Source organism: Bos taurus, chromosome 2, assembly GCF_002263795.3.
Source record: "Bos taurus isolate L1 Dominette 01449 registration number 42190680 breed Hereford chromosome 2, ARS-UCD2.0, whole genome shotgun sequence".
Taxonomy (NCBI): domain Eukaryota; kingdom Metazoa; phylum Chordata; class Mammalia; order Artiodactyla; family Bovidae; genus Bos; species Bos taurus.
The window spans coordinates 127,617,665-127,637,235 of NC_037329.1; the positions used below are offsets into that span (position 1 = coordinate 127,617,665).

The 19,571-nt window shown below is 47.2% G+C and overlaps 1 protein-coding gene across 1 annotated transcript in view; it reads left to right on the plus strand.

Annotated features, from left to right (window-relative positions):
* The first annotated feature begins 1,609 nt into the window (after positions 1–1,609).
* Positions 1,610–19,571, plus strand: part of LOC282685 (rhesus-like protein) — a 41,026-nt gene continuing 23,064 nt past the window's right edge. The window contains 3 exon segments of the mRNA NM_174712.3: positions 1,610–1,762; positions 13,116–13,302; positions 18,137–18,287. Coding sequence (NP_777137.1) covers positions 1,615–1,762; positions 13,116–13,302; positions 18,137–18,287 — 486 coding nt within the window. The 5' untranslated portion in view covers positions 1,610–1,614.

Consider the following 19,571-nt stretch of genomic DNA (forward strand, 5'->3'; position numbering starts at 1 on the left):
TGGTTTGTAGCCAATTTTTTTTCCCAATGCATGTGTTTACATACAGTGTTATTATTAGTTCACAAAAGTGGGAACATGCACACTGTTCTGTAATGTCCTTTACCAAATAATATATCCCGTGTGCCATTTTTGATAAACCTTAAAAGCATTTTCTTCTGGATTTTTCTGCATGTTCAGAACGATTATATTGGTGGCAGATTATGTGTCCTGTAGTTTACTTAACCTGTCCCCTGCTACTGTACGTTCAGGTTATTCTCAACGTTTTCTTTTTTGTAAATAAAGCTGCGCTGAGCAAGAAATGACTAATGTCAATGACTGTGTGACCTTGGGTATGACCTTCTGGGTTTAGTTTCATCTAAAAACAAAAGAGACAAGATTCTACCAGGTGATTAACATCTCCCATAATCCACATATGAATCATTCACAAGACATCTCTGACAACTAACCATCAGCTTCTGCTTGCATTCCCCTAGTGACAGGATGCTCACTACCCCATGAATGGTCAATAAAATATCCACTCATGTTCAGCTACAATCTGCCTCCCTGCTACTCCTAGCCAGGTTTTAGTCTCTGGGCCCTCATAAATTCAGTCTACACACAGTGGCCAGTGACTGGGGCCAGTGTAGAAGTAAAAATGTTGAGTCCTCCTTCTCTCCCTTTCTCTATATCTCAGATCTCCTGCTAAGCAAATGGATGTGGCCATAGGAACAGTTAGCTGCAGGGGCAGAACTAGATCCCAGGCACCTTAAATCCTATTCCAGGGGACAGTCCTCCATTGTGGGGTGGGGATACTGAGGCTGGTGACTATCGTCAAACACACCGCAGTGTTCATGCCCTAGGCAAGTCCTGGGCTGCTCTGTGAGCAGGTGACCAGAGTGGGGGACAACTTTAGCCTCGGGCTAGAGCGGGACTCCCACCAGGGCTTTCCTAGAGCTGGATCACCTCCTCCTTTCAATTGTCACACCTGCCCTTGAAAGATTGAGAAACAGGTCAGATTCTGTGTTTAAATACAGATTCAGATAAAACTAATTTCAACGGTGTGGCTCTGAGGAGTTCGTTATCCTAGGTCCTCCCAGGACTTAATATTGTTCTTTGCTTTCATTCATTCATTCATTTGCTATATCATTTTTAAGAGCCCACTGGGTGCCCTCTCTGACCTGTGGTAAGGTTTTAAGGAGAAATTTTGCCAATCCAAAGCTCCATCTAAGCATCCGTTTCCCCATTTGTGAAATAAGGGTGTTGACCTATTCTCTGCCTTTCTTGCAAGATGCAGTAAAGGTAAGTGAAAAAAATTCTCGTGTTTGAGGGTCGAGTGAATGAATGCCCTCTTTTCAACTGGACACAGTGCCTGCCCTGTGGTAGGAATGTAGCAACTACTTGTCAAATCAATAAATGATTGAATGAATTAATTAATGTTAGAAAAAATGCATTTTCCTCCTCCCTGTCACTGTCTCTCTGCTCCTGTGTTAACTCCACAGATATGTTGGCAGGACCAGCCTTGCAGCCTGAGATAAGGCCTTACCCGGGTGTCTCTCCTGTCCCTCCCCTTAGTGGGTGTGGGGCTAAGGGTAATGCCCGGTGCTGGTGGAAACGCTGCACAGAGACGGACACAGGATGGGCTCTAAGTACCAAAAGTCTGTGCGGGTCTGGCTGCCCCTGTGTGCCATAACACTGGAGGTGATTTTCATTGTCATCTTCTTCTTTTTCACCTCCTATTCAGCTTCTGTAGATGAACAGAAGAAGCTCTTGAGGGACTACCGAGGTGAGTGTCCAGAGGGGAGGTGGTCACAGAGGCAAACAGCTGGTGCAGGGAAGAGGAGGTCCTCCGGGGGCATAGGGCCTCCTTTCCACAAAGTCTCTGAAGAAAGGGGTTCCCTCATCCTCTTCGATCTTTTGCACAAAGACCCAGCCAAACATGCCGTCTCTTCTTTAGGACCAGTGTGACCATCACCTCTTCCATGAAGTCTTCCTTGTTTTGTCAGGGCAGAGGGAGGAGCCTCCTTTTCTCTGTTCCTAGATTTCCCTTTGCCAAAGGGTCTTCACAATTCTCTGCCTCCGCTGCCCCCTCTTCTCTTTCCTTAACAGCAAGGAATTTCATGGTGTTGTTGGGTTTGAGGGATTTTGTTTCCTTTTTTTTGGTCTCTTTTTCTCATTTTTGTACCACCTTCCTTTTGGAAGCTTCCTTCTTACTTAGGGGCTGGGAAGTCTTCTTTCTGCCTGCAGATCCTCAGGCGTAAGCTCTGGCTGAAGGGAATGTAGGATGGTTGTTATTTTATATATATGCAGCTAAAAATACTCATAGACTGTGATGAGAATGACTCTTAACAAGATAGACATCCACAGTGGTGTGGCTTCTGCTTTTATAAAAAAGTTGAGAGGAGTTTTCAAGTACCTCAGAGAGTCAAGATGTTGTTTATGATAATGGAAGGACCTCCTTGAGTGAGGTCCCTGAGACCAAGCAGAAACATGAGCCCGGCTGAGTGCTTGCTTGTTTCTAAGTGATGTTAGCTAGTTGACTAGAAGCAAAGGGAAGGCATCCCTGGGCCCTCAGTGGTAGAAAGAAGGACAAGGAGATGACTTGGGGAGGGAAGTCCCTACACTGCTTCATGAGCTAGCCCAGAGAGGGCACTCAGTGCCGAACAAGCAAGGCCTGGGCACAATTTTCATTCAACTTACTGTAATTCTTTTCAATCGGGTACAATGTAATTCAATCCATTCATTCATTCATTTGCTCAATCTATTACAAACCATATGGGATCCAGAAACATGCTAATCAGAGCTGGTATTTACTGATTACTATGTACCAGGCACTCCAGTATTCTCTCCTGGACAATCCCATGAACAGAGGAGCCTGGTGGGTTACAGTCCACAGGGTCGCAAAGAGTCAGACAGGACTGAGCGACTAAGCATTCATGCACACACCAGACACTATTTTAAATGCTTTACACTGAATCCTCAGTGTCACCCTATGAGATAGGTACCATTTTAAAAAAATAATAATTTTATTTATTTACTTTCGGCTGTGCTGGGTCTTTGCTGCTGCGAAGACTTTACTCTAGGTGCGGCAAGTGGGGGCTACTCTCTAGTTTCGGTGCTTGGGTTTCTTGCTGCAGTGGCTTCTCTGGTGGAGCGCAGGCTCTAGGGTGCTCTGGCTTCAGTAGCTGTGGTTCCCAGGCTCTAGAGCACAGGCTCAGTAGTTGTGGTGCAGGGGTTCCAAGGCATGTAGGATCTTCTCAGATCAGGAATCGAACCATGTCTCCTGCATTGGCAGGCAGATTCTTTAGAGACAGGTACTATTATGATCTCCATTTTTCATAGGAGGAGATTAGGCACTTGGACATGGAGCGATTTGCCCAAGACTTCAGCTAGCAATAGCAGAGCAGTTTTAAATTTTGCTGTTGTTGTTCAGTTGCTAAGTCGTGTCTCACTTTTTTGCAACCCCTTGGACTGTAGCCCATCAAGCTCCTCTGTCCATGAGATTTCCCAGGCAAGAATATTGACTAGGTTGCCATTTCCTTCTCCAAGGGATCTTCCAGACCCAGGGATTGAACTTGAATCTCCTGGATTGGCAAGCAGATTCTTTACCACTGAGCCATCAGGGAAGTCCTTGGTTTAAAGTTAAGTAGCCTTATATTTCGGAGAAGGCAATGGCAACCCACTCCAGTACTCTTGCCTGGAAAATCCCATGGATGGAGGACCCTGGTAGGCTGCAGACCATGGGGTTGCTAAGAGTCAGAAACGACTGAGTGACTTCACTTTCACTTTTCACTTTCATGCATTGGAGAAGGAAATAGCAACTGACTCCAGTGTTCTTGCCTGGAGAATCCCAGGGATGGGGGAGCCTGGTGGGCTGCCGTCTATGGGGTCGCACAGAGTCGGACATGACTGAAGCAACTTAGCAGCAGCAGCAGCCTTATATTTGGGCTTCTCTGGTGCTTAGACAGAAAAGAATCCGACTGCAAGGTGGGAGACCTGGGTTCGATCCCTGGGTTGGGAAGATCCCCTGGAAGAGGGCATGGCAACTCACTCCAGTATTCTTGCCTGGAGAATTCCTATGGACAGAGGAGCCTGGCGGGCTTACAGTCCATGAGGTCGCAGAGTCGGCCACGACTAAGCGACCAAGCACAGCACAGCACAGCCTTATATTTAAAATAGAAAAGCAACAAAGACCTGCACAGGGAATTCTGCTCAGTTTTCTACAGTAACCTAAATGGGAAAAGAATTTTAAAAGGAATGGACCCACGTATATGTATAATTTAATTGCTTTGCTGTACATCTGAAATGAACACAATATTGTTAATCAACTATGCTCCAGTATAAAATAAAAATTAAAAAATCAAATAGATTCAATAAAACTAAATTAAGGGGAAAAGATAAACTTAAGCAGCCTAGTTTGAATTTCCGTGCACTTAACCATGATGCTTCACAGCCCCATTTTACAGTCAGGTTGAGTCTCTTGTCATATAATCAGTAGGCATAGGAGCCAATATTTCAACTTTGTAGTTTGGATCCAGTTTCTTTACCCCTAGGCTGTGCTGCTAACATAGACATAAGTGTCCTTAGAAGCTCACGCCCTATGGCAGCACAGAGGAGGGCCCACAACCCAGGCGGGGAGATGGGGGTGCCAGGAAAGGCCTCTGGAGGGAAGTGACTACCCAGCTGGGCCTCAGAGGCTCATATGAAAAGGGAGGGTCTCGAGCACAGCAGGAACCATTGTGTTCATCAGACTGGACCAGGCTGGAGTTTAACCCTATAGTGCTGTCGAAGCGTAAAGAGGGAAGCAGTGGGTGGACCCATTCCCTTGAGTAAGCAGGCTGCCCTTCATTCTCTTGATCTATTAGGAAGCAGGAGTGTGATCAGTTTGGGTTTGGTTATGGAGAAAGCCATTCCAGGACTGGCATGGGGGTGGGGAAGGGGCCTGACTTGAGGTGGAAGCCAGTGTGGGGACTGTAGTGTTGTATGGACTGAGGGGCTTCAAATTTTTCAAGCATGCCCCGTATTTCTATGTTCTATTTAAATCCTGCTGCAGTAATACATTTTGCACATTATCATAGATGTACGTAAATTAGAAAATTGGAAAGAAAAAAGGAAATAGAAAATATTTTCAAATGACTGATTGTGATGGTGTCAGTCACTCCAGGCAGGGTCCATTGTTACCGTGAATGATAGTGGATGGCAACTGATTCCTCAGGGTCTTCTAGATAATTTCAAATTATCTCGCTTGACTTCTTGTCAGATGTGATTAGATGGGGTTTTTTCTTTAACTCTGAATGTGACTGACGGACAGCGTGCACAAGAAGTTTCCTTCTACCCTGTTTCCGCGCTTGCCTGACATTATTCTTTTGCCTTCAATCTGTGGTTCTTGGCAGTTGTTTGAGCTGTTAGTCCATTTTGTGAAGGTTGCTGCTGCTACTGCTACTGCTGCTAAGTCGCTTTGGTCGTGTCGGACTCTGTGCGACCCCATAGACGGCAGCCCACCAGGCTCCCCCGTCCCTGGGATTCTCCAGGCAAGAACACTGGAGTGGGTTGCCATTTCCTTCTCCAATGCGTGAAAGTGAAAAGTGAAAGTGAAGTCGCTCAGTCGTGTCTGACTCTTAGCGACCCCATGGACTGCAGCCTACCAGGCTCCTCTGTCCATGGGATTTTTCAGGCAAGAGTACTGGAGTGGGGTGCCATCCGCTTCTCCGAGTTTGTGAAGGTTAGTTGAGTTAAAACTAGATAGCAATCTGTCAATCTACTTAATCTAATCCAGTCCACGTAAACTATAATAAGTCATTTAAACCAGCCAACTCTAAAAAAAGACAATTTTGAGACAACCTGGAAATCTGAATAAAATGTGAGTATTATGTAACACACAGGCATTATTGTGAGTTTTGTTAGGTGTGATAATAGCATAGTGGGTGGTTTTAAACCTATTTAGAAGTAGGTTTAACAATTTAACAAATAGTGAGCCCTATTTGTTAGAGAGGCATCCTGGAAATAGAACAATGTCTGGGATCTGTTTCATGCCAAAAAGAAGAAGAAAAAGGAGAAAGAGGTAGGGAAGGAAGAGGGGGAAGGCGGAGGGGGGAGGGGGAAGAAGGAGATGGAGAAGGAGAAGGAGGGGAAGAAAAAAGAAAGGCTAAGGAAGGAAACAGGTGGAGAAGGATAATAAAAACGAGATTGAATGGGATTAACACACAACTACATATAAAATAGATAATCCACAAGACCTACTGGTTTAGCACAGGGAACTCTACTCAATAGTCTGTGTTAATCTCTATGGGAAAAGAATCTGAAAAAAGAATGGATGTATGTATGTGTGCAACTGAATCACTTTGCTGCACACCTGAAACTAACACAACAAAAGAAGAAAGGAAGAAAACAAGGGGAGAAGGATAATTAAAAACAAGCCTGACCCCATGTGACAGTCATCAAAGCTGGGAATGGGTACATGATGTTCACCATGCTCCTCACTCTGTTTTTGTGTATGCTTAAAATTTCCCATAATAAAGCTGTCAGTTAAGCAAAACAAAACCCTGTCATTAGTCGCAACAAGATGAATATGGAGAAATACATGTCACCCCCCATTCAGGGGCCTAATATTCCCTCAGGACACCTTCCAAAGCTAGGGTACTGAGCTGAGATCCTAAGCAAGTCAGAGGAGGCTCCTGGATTCATCTGAACATTAAATGCTTGCAGAGTTGCAAAACTGACTAAGTGCCTTTAGGGGGAGAAGAGCCTAGATCAGTGGTCCTCAAATGTGGTCCCCAGACCAGCCACCTCAGCATCCCCTAAGAAATACCTGGGCCCCCATCCATACCTACTGATCCAAAACTCAAGGGTGGGGCCCAGCAATCTATGTTTTACCAAGCCCTAATTGACTCAAACACACAGAAGTTTGAGGAGTGCTGGAGCTAGGCTGATTCACATCTCTGCTTCACTTCCTCTTCTTAGCTGTGAGACCTTGGGCAAATCACTCAATCTCTCTCTGCCTCTGGCACACGACGATAGTACTTACTAAGTTGTTGAAACGCTTGAAAAAATGAACACATAGGAAAACTGATAGAGTATTAGCTTTGAACTTCCCTTGCAGTCCAGTGGTTAAGACTCCATGTTTCCAATGCAGCGGGCTTGGGTTGGATACCTGGTCAAGAAACTAAGATCCCACGTGCCAAAAAGCACTGCCAAAAAAAAAAAAAAAAGTATTAGCTTTTTATTATGAATAAACTTTAATTTCTTAAATGTTTTGGAAAAAATGAGTAGAAATAGCAGTGCTAATATCTCTTCTTCTGGCAGCCCCTACGGATTGTCTAGAGAATTTTCTGAGGGGTGTGAACCCTATTCTGATGACCACTGGCCTGCTTGACCTGTGATGAGGTCAAATGGGCAGGGGCGGTAAAGGAGAAGCGAAGAGTCAGATTCAAGAGTTATTTAGGAGACAAAATTGGCTGTTCTTGGAGAAAACGAGAGAGGAGTCAAGGATGGCTTCAGATGTGTGATTGGCAGATGGAGGTGCCCATTTCTGAGATGGGAGGCACAAGTGGAGGGGCAGATTGTGGGATAAATGAACAATGATATGTTCATTCTGGGCTTGGGATTGAGGTGCCAGTGAGATGCCAGGGGAAAGCAATTGTATCCATTATCTCTTGCTGCATGACAAACCACCCCCAACCTTAGTGGCTCAAAATAGTAATCATCTAATTTGCTCTGGATCATGATTCTGTGGTTCAGCAATTTCAGCTGTACTGTGGTTACACAGGTCTGTCAATTTCACCTAGGGTCACCATGCATCTCCGGGGCTTCCCTGGTAGCTCAGCCAGTGAAAGACTCCACCTTCAATGCGGGAGGCTGGGGTTCGATCCCTGGGTCGGGAAGACCCCCTAGAGAAGGCAATGGCAACCCATTCCAGTATTCTTGCCTGGAGAATTCCATGGACAGAGAAGCCTGGCAGGCCCATGGGGTCACATAGAGTAAGACACGACTGAGCAGCTAAGCATCCATGCACATACCGTACATCTCCAGCTTGGAGCTTTGACTGGGGCGGACAGTCTCTGATAGCCTCATTTGCATGTTTGTCGGGTGATGCTGGCTGGACGCTTAGCCCATGTGGTTCCAGCAAACTAGCTCAGATTTTCACATGGCAGCAGAGGAATTACAGCAGTAAGAGAGGGCAAGACCCACTGCACAGGAGCTTTTCAACCCTCTGCTTGTATTGTGTTTGGTGATGTCCCATTAGCCAAAGCCAGTCACAAAGCTTAGCTCAGGTGGGAGGGGTCTATACTGGAGGGCATGACTCATTGGGGCCCGTTACTGTGACCATTTGTCACATAGAGCCTGCTTGAATGCTGCCAGACTGGGGGACCATCCTGGGCCCTGCACTGTGGCTACCACCCAGTTACCCCCATACTCCTTAGAAGCAGAAAGGAGAGCTATTAAAAGACAAGAAGGGCTTTGCCAATGACGTGTACTAACGTCATCGGCACTCAATGTACACTGTACATGCTTCAGTTGTGTCCGATTCTTTGCGACCCCATGAACTGTAGCCTGCCAAGCTCCTCTGTCTGTGGGATTTTTCAGGCAAGAATACTGGAATGGGTTGCCATTTCCTCCTCCAGGGGATCTTCCTGGCCCAGGGATGGAACCAGCATCTCTTGTGTCTCCTGCATTGGCAGGCGGATTCTTTACCACTGTGCCACCTGAGGAGCCCACATCTTAGCCTTCATGGCCCTGTTGATTGGGAAACCTCTTTTTCTTTTCCCAGACTGCTGTAGGGGTAAGGGTAGGGTGGGAGATTGTGGGGGAGGGGAAGGAAGCATGAGGCTCCATGGATGGTTCCAGACCAAGGCTGCAGAGGTACCGTGCGAAGTCGGTGGTGGGGAGCAGACTGTGGACTTCCAGCCCAGAGTCCGAGGAACAGAAGCCGGGCCTGGCTTCGGGGCTGATGAAGTGTCTGCAGGTCAGAGGGAGGTGGAAGGGTGTGTGGGGAACGGTGGAGACTCCCAGGGGCAGCCAGGCTGAAGGAGTGGGAACAGTCTTGTCCAAAGTGGCATAACAAGTGGCAAGTCCAAGATAATTTATAGTCCCTAACATTTACCATGCACCAGTGCTAGGCTAAGCGATTCACAGGAGCCAAGGAACTCACTACTAACAGCAAACCTCTGAGCTGGTGCCATTATTTCAGACCACTTTACAGACTAGGAAGCGGGGGACACGGAGGTTGAACCAGGCTCTGAACTCTGACAGCCAGACTCAGAGGCCCACACTCAAATTTGACACTAAGGAGAGTGAAGGATGGAGGGGAGGCAGGAAGGTATAGTGATTAAACCCAGAGCCAGGATTCAGGTCTGCCAGCACCATTTGCTAGCTGTGTGACCTGAGCTAATTCCAGCAGCTCTCTTTGCCTCCCTTTCCCCAGCTGTAGAATGGGGATAATCAAAGGTACCTCCTGCATGGGCTTGTCATGGTCTAAGGCTGGCTGGCACTTGGAAGAGTGCCTAGTTTGTGGAGGGCATGGTATATGTGCCCGCTGTTACAATGATGTTGATTATTGCCCTACAGGACTCCCAGGTTAGACTGGCTCCAAGTCGAGGGACTTGCATAAACTTCTCTGGAAGGCCCACCTTAGATCGTGTGTAAAGCCCCTGGAGCGATCCTCTCCTTATCAGCCCTGGACACCTTAGGTCCATTATCTTATCAGACCAGCAGCTCATGCAGGGCACAGCACAGGCTCTGAGAGGTGGAGGCTGATACCAGTGGGGACGATGCCCTGAGCTGGGACCCAGCGTTGAAGCTGGGATACAGTTGTGAGACATGGGAGGAGCGAGGGTGGACCAGAGCCCTGCGAGGCTGGGAGAGGAAGTGGGAGGATGCAGGGGGTGAGAGTAGAGGGACTCTGAACGCAAATGTGATTTACTGACCAGTTTGGGGTGAATAGCTTTGTCAACAGCTCCAAGAAACTGCCACCCTAATTTTATCCCCCTGGCTGAAGTACAAGCCCAAGCCCACCCGCCCCCCAGGGACAGTGTGGGGTCGTAGGAGGAGAGTTCTGAGCTCTGTACTTGCAGCAGGCATGGCAGCTGTGCCTGATAAAGCCCCCAGCCAAGAGCCTCTGACTTTTTATCTTCAGAGCCCCATGGACCGCAGCCTACCATACCAGGCTCCTCCATCCATGCGATTTTCCAGGCAAGAGTACTGGAGTGGGCTGCCATTTCCTTCTCCAGGGGATCTTCCCAATCCAGGGATAGAACCCGGGTCTCCTGCCTTGCACACAGGCACTTTACCATCTGAACCACCAGGGAAGCCCTCTTCAGAGCCCCACCTCTGACCTAATCCTGGTTCCCTGCCCTTCCCACATGCTGCCCCCTGAATACACCAGAGCAGTGAGGTCCCTAGAGAGTATCAAGTCTAACTCCCATGAGCTACAGATAGGGAAACTGAGGCTCAAAGAAGGCATGGGACTTGCCTTAGGTCCCTTAGTGAGGTGTGGGCAATCAAGAGCAAGAGACAGCACTGAGGGGAGGGCACTGCTCCAGAGTCCAGAGCTTGGCTCTGCTGCAGACATGCTGTGTGCTCTTGAGGAAGTCACAAGCTGTCTCTGGATCCCTTCTGTAGAATGAGAGGAAAATGGAAGGGTTCCCCTACTCATGGAATCTTCGGTAAGTCTGGACCCTTTGCATATAGCATTTCTGCAAAATGGGGGAACTGTTGTTTTTTTTTAACAGCAGTTTTTAAGGAAATATTAAATTTGCATATCTAGAAACAGGGCACTCAGAGCTGGTACACTGGGACACCCCAGAAGGATGGGATGGGATGGGGATGGAGGTGGGAAGGGGTTCGGGATGGGGGACACATGTACACCCATGGCTGACTCATGTCAATGTATGGCAAAAACCACCACAATATTGTAAAGTAATTAGCCTCCAGTTAAAATAAGTTAATTAATTTTTTAAACAGAATTTGCATACCTAAAGTGGAGTGTGATGTCTCCAATTGGCCACAGGCCTCACTACTCCCCAATATACACTATGACCTTCATTACGTAGTTTCCTGCTCGGCTCCTGGAGGAATTCCAGCAGTCCCAAGAGGAGCCCCTATACAAAATGTGCCCATTCCACCGCCATTCCTAAGGGGATGCAAGCAGGAGACTGAAACACTGCCTCCCCTCCCTCTCCCTTATGTCAGAGAAGAAGGTGCAAGAAGTCAGATCCTCTTGATGGTCCACTTCTCGCCCACTCCACAAGTCCCCAGATCCCATGGAGATGCCTGGGTCCCCTGTAATCAGGTTGACCTGGGATTATTATCCACCCAAGTCCTGTGTGCAAGACCCTAGCTACCTGTATTTTTCAATGAAAGTAAATTTCAATGTAAGTTGAAGAGGCTTTGGAGAGCTCTGGAAAGAAGAATTTCCTTGTTGCTATCAGACCCAAGGCTGGAGACCAGGTGACTTCTTACTGCTGTGAAGGTGATGATGGTGCTGGTGGTGAATAGCTGCTATTTACTGAGCTTTCTCCATGTGCCAGGGACAGTGCCAAGCTCTTGAACAAAACATTACTTCCTTTGGATTTCCCAGTACCCTCTGAGCGGGGATAATTGCCCTTATTTAGCTGATGAGGAGAGTAAGCAACCCAAAGGCCATGCAGCTAAGAAGCTGAAACATACAAATTGCCATTCTTCTAGGTCAAATGGTCAGATATTGGCAATTTAATATGATTTAACCTAATAGAGAATGATAGAGTTGGGGTCAGACAGAATTGTCTGACCTCAAAGCACAGGCTTTTTTTAAGAAAAAATTACTTACTCTCTTCATAACAGTTGTAGACAATTTTAACGCTAAAATTTTTTTAAAAAATAGAACTCTTCTAAACCCAGAGATAATCTCCGTGGGGGCGGGGAGCAGGGGGTGGAATTCCTTTAAGACTTCTCTCCAGGCATTTGCACACATGTGAACTTAGTTGGTGTTTGTTGATAAAATAGTCTTTACTATTCTGGAGCAATTACGTGTATTATACCATTTGATTCTGGCAACCTGATGAGGGAGGTATAATTATTTTTGCCACTTAACAGAAGAGAAAACCAAGAGGGCAGATAGTGTGGTAACTCAAGGCACAGGCTCTAGAGCAGACTCTCTAGGCTGAAATCCCAACTCTATTGGCTGGAGCAAATGATAACGCCTCTATGCCTCAGTTTTCACATCTGCAAAATGGTGATAATAACAGCACCCGCAGTGAAGGACGCTTGTGAGAACTAAATGAGATAGTTAACGTGAAGTGGTTTAAACAGCGTTGGCATTTGGCAAACATTTAGTAAGTGTAGGCGATTATTGAAGCTCAGAGATGTTAAATAGCTAGATTAAACCACACAGCTGGATAGTGCCAGAGCCCTGATAGAACCCCAAGCTTATCTAGTTTCAGAGCCCAAACCGTTACCCATTTTGCAAAGTTGGAGCCGATTCAAAGCATCCACCCTTTCCTCTTCCTGGTCCCCTCCGGAACACCAGCTAAGTCCCTCTCGCCCATCTACCATGGCAGCCACCGCACAAAGTCTGAGGCTGGGAAAGGGAGGATCACGCAGGTGGTCCTGGTGCTTTCCGATGGCCCCGCAGGTCCCCTTCAGAAGGAGTCAAAGGAGAGAGCTGTTTTTTGTAAGGATAATTTGGTTCTTGCCTGTGAACCTCTAGACCTACTACTGCCCCTTCTTTTCTGAATGACCTGAGCTAAGTCACCAAATTATGTGGCCTTATTTTCGCTTACACATGATCAGGAGGTTAAACCTGATTCTCAAAAAGCAAGAGGTCAGTACCTTTACTGAGTGTCAGCTATGTGCCGAGGACAGGTCCTGACTCCCCACGCACGTTCATATTATTGTGTTTAGTAATAACAATAATTGCTACCTTTGCTGAACACTCACTGTGGGCCAGGCTCTGTGTTAGCTCAGTCATTCCTTCCCTCAACCCTGTATGTGTTATCCCCACTATTCAGATAAGAAAACTGAGGCTTAAAGAGGGGAAGTAACTTGACCAAGCTCTCTTCAATGATCCTTAATGCCCCTTTCAGCTGCCGTTCCATAAAACTCTAACACAACCCTCCACCTTGTCTGCTTCTCTTCCTCCTTCTTGGACTCTTTACCCTGAGCAGCATTCCAGGATGTGTTCATCATGGCAACCTTTGGCTTCGGCTTCCTCAATACTTCTTTGCGGAGACATTGCTGGAGCAGCATAGCCTTCAATCTCTTTCTGCTGGTCCTCGGGGTGCAGCTGGCAGCCCTGCTGGATGGCTTCCTGACCCAACTCTCCCTTAGGAAGATGGTCATCGATATGTCCAGGTAACTAGATGGCTGCTGGATCACTTCTGGGTTCTTGGGGGTCTGGGGTTCAAGAGAGCAGATTCTAGAAGTGCTAGGATGTCTCTTTCTAGCGCCAACGCCATGCAATATTCAGGACTTACTTAAACTAACAAGTCATACATTGTCTAAAATTCATGTTTAACTGGCATCCTCTATTTAATATGACAACCCTCCTCTATGGCATCACAAGAGACCCAGATCTACAGCCCTCCTTGTGTCCTTTCTTTCTTTTTTTATTGATTTTGAAAACTTATAGAGTGAATATTAGTTCAAAGAAAAAAATAATAGAGATTAGACAAAAAGAAAGAAATCTCACACTCAGAAAGGTAGTCTCTTGAAAAGAAGAAAGTACCTTCAGTCTTCAAATGCTGGTGGACAAGAAATAGCCATGCCTTTAGTTTCTTTAAATTAACTTTGATCTATTTAGATGCCTTTAGAAGAACTAGCAAAATTAACCTGTGTTGCTAGATGTCAGAATAATGGTTACCTGAGGTGGTTCTTGATTAGGAAAAGGCTCAAAAGAAACTTACGGGGTGCAATAAACATCCTCTTGGGCTTCCCTGGTGGCTCAGTGTTAAAGAATCCGCCTACCAATGCAGGAGAGGCAGTTTCAATCCCTGGGTCAGAAAGATCCCCTGGAGAAGGGAAATGGCAACCCACTCCAGTATTCATGCCTGGAAAATCCCATGGACAGAGGAGCCTGGTGGGCTACAGTCTGTGGGGTCACAAAGGAGTCAGACACGACCTAGCGACTAAATAACAAAAACGTTCTCTATGCATTCTGGGTGGTGGTTACACGAGAGTGTATATGTGCATATACGCCCGGTGCTACATGCTCAGTCATGGCCCTGTGACCCCACAGACTATAGCCAGCCAGGCTCCTCTGTCCATGGGATTTTCCAGGCACAAATACTGGAATGGTTTGCCATTTCCTCCTCCAGGGGATCTTCCCTGACCCAGGAACTGAACCCACATCTTGTGTGTCTCCTGCATTGGCAGGCGGATTCTTTACTACTGAGCCCCTGGAAAGCCCATATACGCACATATACACATCCATAAAGTTGTACAAATCTGCAGAAATAAGTCATTCACAGTCAATAGGAGGAACAAGGTAAAAAAAAATGTTTTTAATTGTTTTTTGGTTTTATCCAGTTCTGAAACTTTTTATTGCCCACATGATGGTAAATCCCATCTCAAGTATCTGGGGACCACATCACCTTACAAGGCCATTCTACCCTCCCCTCTGATACCCTGCTAAAACTCTGGGCACTACTGTCAAACACCTCTCTATGAGCCAGGCTCTGTGCTGGGCACTTCACAAACATTATTTGTTTAACTCTCTCATGGAGGGGTCTGACGTGGTGTACCGTCAAGGAATGAGATGCTCAGAGCTCACAAGACACTTGCCTAGGGTCACACAGCTAAGTGGTAGAAGTGGCTTCAGTTTTCATTCTGTAGCCTTTCCCACACACTGCAAAGTGGCCATGATAAGAAACACAGTCTAGCCAGCTCCCCATTGGCCCTGAAAATAACTCTCCACCTTTTTTTCTTTTTTAATTCGGGCTTCTTTTATTAAAAAAAAATTTTTTTTCCCCATTTTTTGGCCACGATGATTTTTGGCCTACAAGATCCTAGCTCCCCAGCCAGGGATGGAGCCCTCACTGCCTTCACTGGCAGTGTGGAGTCTTAACCCCTGGACTGCCAGGGAAGTCCCCTCCACGTTTTTTCTTTTAAACCATTTTAGAGCTGATCCCCGGGGGGGATCTATAACCCCACCCCCACCCCAGCAAGCACCCGGGGAGTGACAAAGGGCGTTCTGGGGGAGCCTGACAGGGTGGTCCTGCAGGGTTTCTGCAGCCTTGGCTCAAGTCACACAAGCCTTTGGGCTCCCGCACCTGAGTCTCCAGGCATCTCCCGTCTGCCCCTTCTTCTGACGTCCTGCCTGCAGGAATCTGTTTGCTCTTGATTCAATCTGGAAAGACAAGAAGAGGCCGTTTACCACCTGAGTGAACACCCCTGCCCCGCCCTGACTGCTCGGATCCTCCTGGCAGTGACCCCCAACGGGACCGGCTTCACAGAATTGAACAATGGGCTCCTTTCTGACCTTTCCTGCTCTGACTGGGGTGGTGGGCGGTGCCCAGGGCTGCCTCCCAGCCGGGCCCTCTCCCTCTCCCTGTCCTGAGGCCTCACCCACCGGTGCAGACTGACTTGACTCTAAATCGGTTCTGCCTTGAGTCATCGATGACCAGTCCCTTCAGGACAGGGGCCTGTCTTATTCACTCTTCTCCTCCTTTGTTTTCCTCACACAGTAAGGACTTAGTAATTGGTTATTGGAACAAAGATGAAAATGCAAAAGAACCCTAATATATGTGACGTTTTTAATGCTGCACATTGAGGGCCTATCATAGCAATAACCAGCTCCTGACTGTGTCTGACTCACTTTGCCCTCGCAACAGCTCCAAAGGCCTTGCCTCTACATTTACAGATGAGGACACGGAAACAGTGTGGTTAAGGCATTTGCCCAAGGCCACGCAGCCAGGAAGTGGCTGAGTCAGGACTCCAGCCTTGGCAGCCCGGAGAGAGATTGTCCTAAGCACTGCAGTTCCCTGTCTCAACACCGCCCCCATCCCTGGGGTCTGAAATCCTGCCACTAGCACAGAATCTCTTGAATCAGTCCTTTGCCAATGAAATGAGCTCTGGGAGTTGGTGATGGACAGAGAATCCTGGCGTGCTGTAGTCCCCGGGGTCGCGAAGAGTCGGACATGATCGAGTGACTGAACTGAACTGAATGAAATGAGTGTTCACCAGGAAGATAACATGGTCAGCCACAATGAAACACTGAGTGACCCATTATTTCCAATAATTCCTGGTCCCTCTGAGACGTTTTCCCCATACCCTTTGCCCTCCTCTGGCCTTTCTTCCAAAATCTTTGAGCCTTCAGCAGGACACTACTTTGGCAGCAAACAGTGGGAAGGCTGTGTCCAAACTTCAGAGCCCAGGCTTTGGATCCAGGCCGGCTGGGTGGGCTTGAACCTTGTGTTTGTCATTAACTAGCTGTGTGGCCATTACCAAAACAGTCACCTCGATTAGTCTCAATGTCCTGACCTGTTAAAGGGATGTACTGGATGGTACCTAGCACCATCGCTTTACAGAGGATTACCTGGAGGATTTAAATTTAAATGAGATGATGTACTTGCAAGACTATTACCCATAATGCTCAACAGACGATGATGGTGATGATGGTGGCAGTGGTGGTAGCATCATCATCAACTCCTAGGGGGAAAGGTGGTCTCAGCAAGGTGCACAGAGGAGGGTGGGTTGGCTTAACCACCATGGATTGTCCAGTTTGGTACCACCTCCCCCAGGAAGCCCTCCCTGATGAGTCCAGTTCCTAGTGCTCTCTTCCTCCAATGAACCCCTCTTGCCTCGTGGTATCACATGCCATGCTTGACTCTTTGCGACTCCATGGACTATAGCCTGCCAAGCTCCTCTGTCCATGGGATTCTCCAGGCAAGAATACTGGAGTGGGTTGCCATGCCCTTCTCCAGGGGATCTTCCCAACCCAGGGATCGAACCTGAGAGTCTCCTGCAGCTCCTGCATTGCAGGCATGTTCTTTACCTATTGAGCCACTTTGGAAGCTGCGTGATATCACAGATCGTCTTAATTGACAGGGTCGTGATGTCCTCTTTGTCTCTGCAGGCCAGTCGTAAGTGCCCTGACAACAGAAGCTGTTTTCTCCTTCCAAATCCCCACACTAAGCTTGCTCACTTGTCAAGGGAAGGAAAGAGTCAGTAATAACACTGAGTTAGTTCTTTGTGCCCGGAGAAGGCAATGGCACCCCACTCCAGTACTCTTGCCTGGAAAATCCCATGGATGGAGGAGCCTGGTGGGCCACAGTCCATGGGGTCGCTAAGAGTTGGACACGACTGAGCTACTTCACTTTCACTTTTCACTTTCATGCATTGGAGAAGGAAATGGCAACCCACTCCAGTGTTCTTGCCTGGAGAATCCCAGAGACAGGGGAGCCTGGTGGGCTGCCGTCTATGGGGTCACACAGAGTCGGACACGACTGAAGCGACTTAGCAGCAGCAGCAGTTCTTTGTGCCAGTCCTGGTGTGCTCCACACACGGGCATGACCATTCCTTCTAATCCCTCACCCCACTTTCATGAGATAAGTATTACCATCATTCTTATTTTACAGATGAAGAAACAGGCTCAGTGAGATTAAATAGCTAAAGTAGAAAAGCTGGAACTGGAAGCCAGACTTGTCCTTCTTCTAAACCCAGTCTTTTTTCCACTACAAGGAGAGGGAGAGATGAGGATTCAGTTCAGTTCAGTTCAGTCGCTCTGTCGTGTCCAACTCTCTGGGACCCTACGGACTGCAGCACAGCCAGGCTTCCCTGTCCAAAGCGGTGCCTGCATCACCGGAGGGATGGCAGGTGAAGAGCGCCCTCTATTGAGCATCTGTGTGTGATGACGGCAGAAGAGAAGCCCAGGGCAGAATCCTAGCAGTCAGATGTTCCTATGAGAACCTCAGCGCATCTTTAGTTTGGAAGAGTGTGTCCAGATCAATCTCTCAATGTGTGGCTGCCACCCTGATGGAAGAAGAGAATGAAAGAGATTCCAGACTGGGCAGCATCCATCCCCATAAGAGTAGAAATGTTGTGTGTTTGCTCTCCTGTTCTGTCCCCAATTTCTTGAAAAGTGTCAGGCAGAGAGTAGGTCCTCAACAAGTGTTTGTTGAATAAATGAATGAATGAATTAGAGGCATTGTTCCTTCTCTGTCATCCCTGTCTTGCCCATTCTCCCCAGTATTCAGAGAGCCACCATGATCGCTACATCTGTGCTGATCTCCGCGGGTGTCGTCCTGGGGAAGGTCAACCTGCTGCAGCTGGTGATTATGACGCTGATAGAGGTGACAGCCTTCAGTGCCACGAGGCTGGTCAGCATAAGCTACCTCGATGTGAGTCCTGGTGATGTGAGGAGGGACCTCTGGGATAAGGAATGAGCAGGTGGAAGGGGAGGGCTCCATCTCCATTTGATAAAGCTTCTGTGATGAAAAAAAAAATTAGAGACAGGCCAAAATGGGGTTGCAAAAGTGTGGTGTCTGCTCAACATTTAAACACACTGAGCAAATGCTATGGAAGGGGGTTCCCACAATAAAAACACGGCTGTCAAGGAAAGAGGTCAGTTCCTCACCATAGGCAGCGCATTATAAACCTTCTCCTGCTTTGTTATGGTCCTCATGGTGGTTGTTTTAGAAAGCTGCATTAAGTAAAAGTCATCTCCTCTCTTCTCTGCAATGTGTTAGTTTAGCTGGTTCAGGGAAGGGTTTAGCATTGATTTTGAGAGTTCATGTCTTCTTAAAAACTTCATTTCAGCCTGGGCTTCTTTTGTGGAAGGACTCGGGGGAAACCAGAGCCATAAACCAGAGCTGTTTCAGCTCGGACACAACTCAGGAAATGAGAATTCCAATTTGACAATTGCCAAATGTAGTTTTTATATTCCTGGGAGACCTCAAAGAGATTAAAAATGCAAGATCTCTTCCACAGACTTACATTTTTACATGTGACTAAGTGTTCCTTACTTTTTCATTCATTCATTTCACAAATATTTGTTCTGAGCCTGTTCTGTACCAGGCAGTGGGAAAATGTGACTGTCATGGAACTTCCTTGTTTATTGGCAGAGGGAAAGACTGCCAATAATCAATAAAATAGGCAAAAGAGATAGCATGTTGAAAGTGAAAGTATTAGTTGCTGTCATGTCCAATTCTTTTGACCCCATGGACTGTAGCCTGCCAGGCTCCTCTGTCCATGGAATTCTCCAGGCAAGAATAATGGAGTGGGTTACAAGTTCCCTGGGTCAGGGGAACTCCCCAACCCAAGGACTGAACCCACATCTCTTATGTCTCCTGTATTGCATGCGGGCAGATTCTTTGCTGACTGCTCTATAGCAGGGCTCTATAGCATGATAGATAGTGATAAGTACAATGGAGGAAAAAACACAATGAAGGAAGAAGATAGGAATAGTTGGGAGAGGGGATAAGGTGTTAGAGAGAGTGGCCAGGGAAGGCTTCATTGGGCAAATAATTTCTGAGTAAAGAGCAGGTGGCAGCAGGTGTGCAAGTCACGTGGGTATCTGAGGACAGGGGCAGATCAAGGGCAGAGCTGTGGGAGTGGTCTGCATCTTTCAAGAGTAGGATCTTATTACTGACACTATTCCTTTTAATTTTTTATTTTATTGTTAT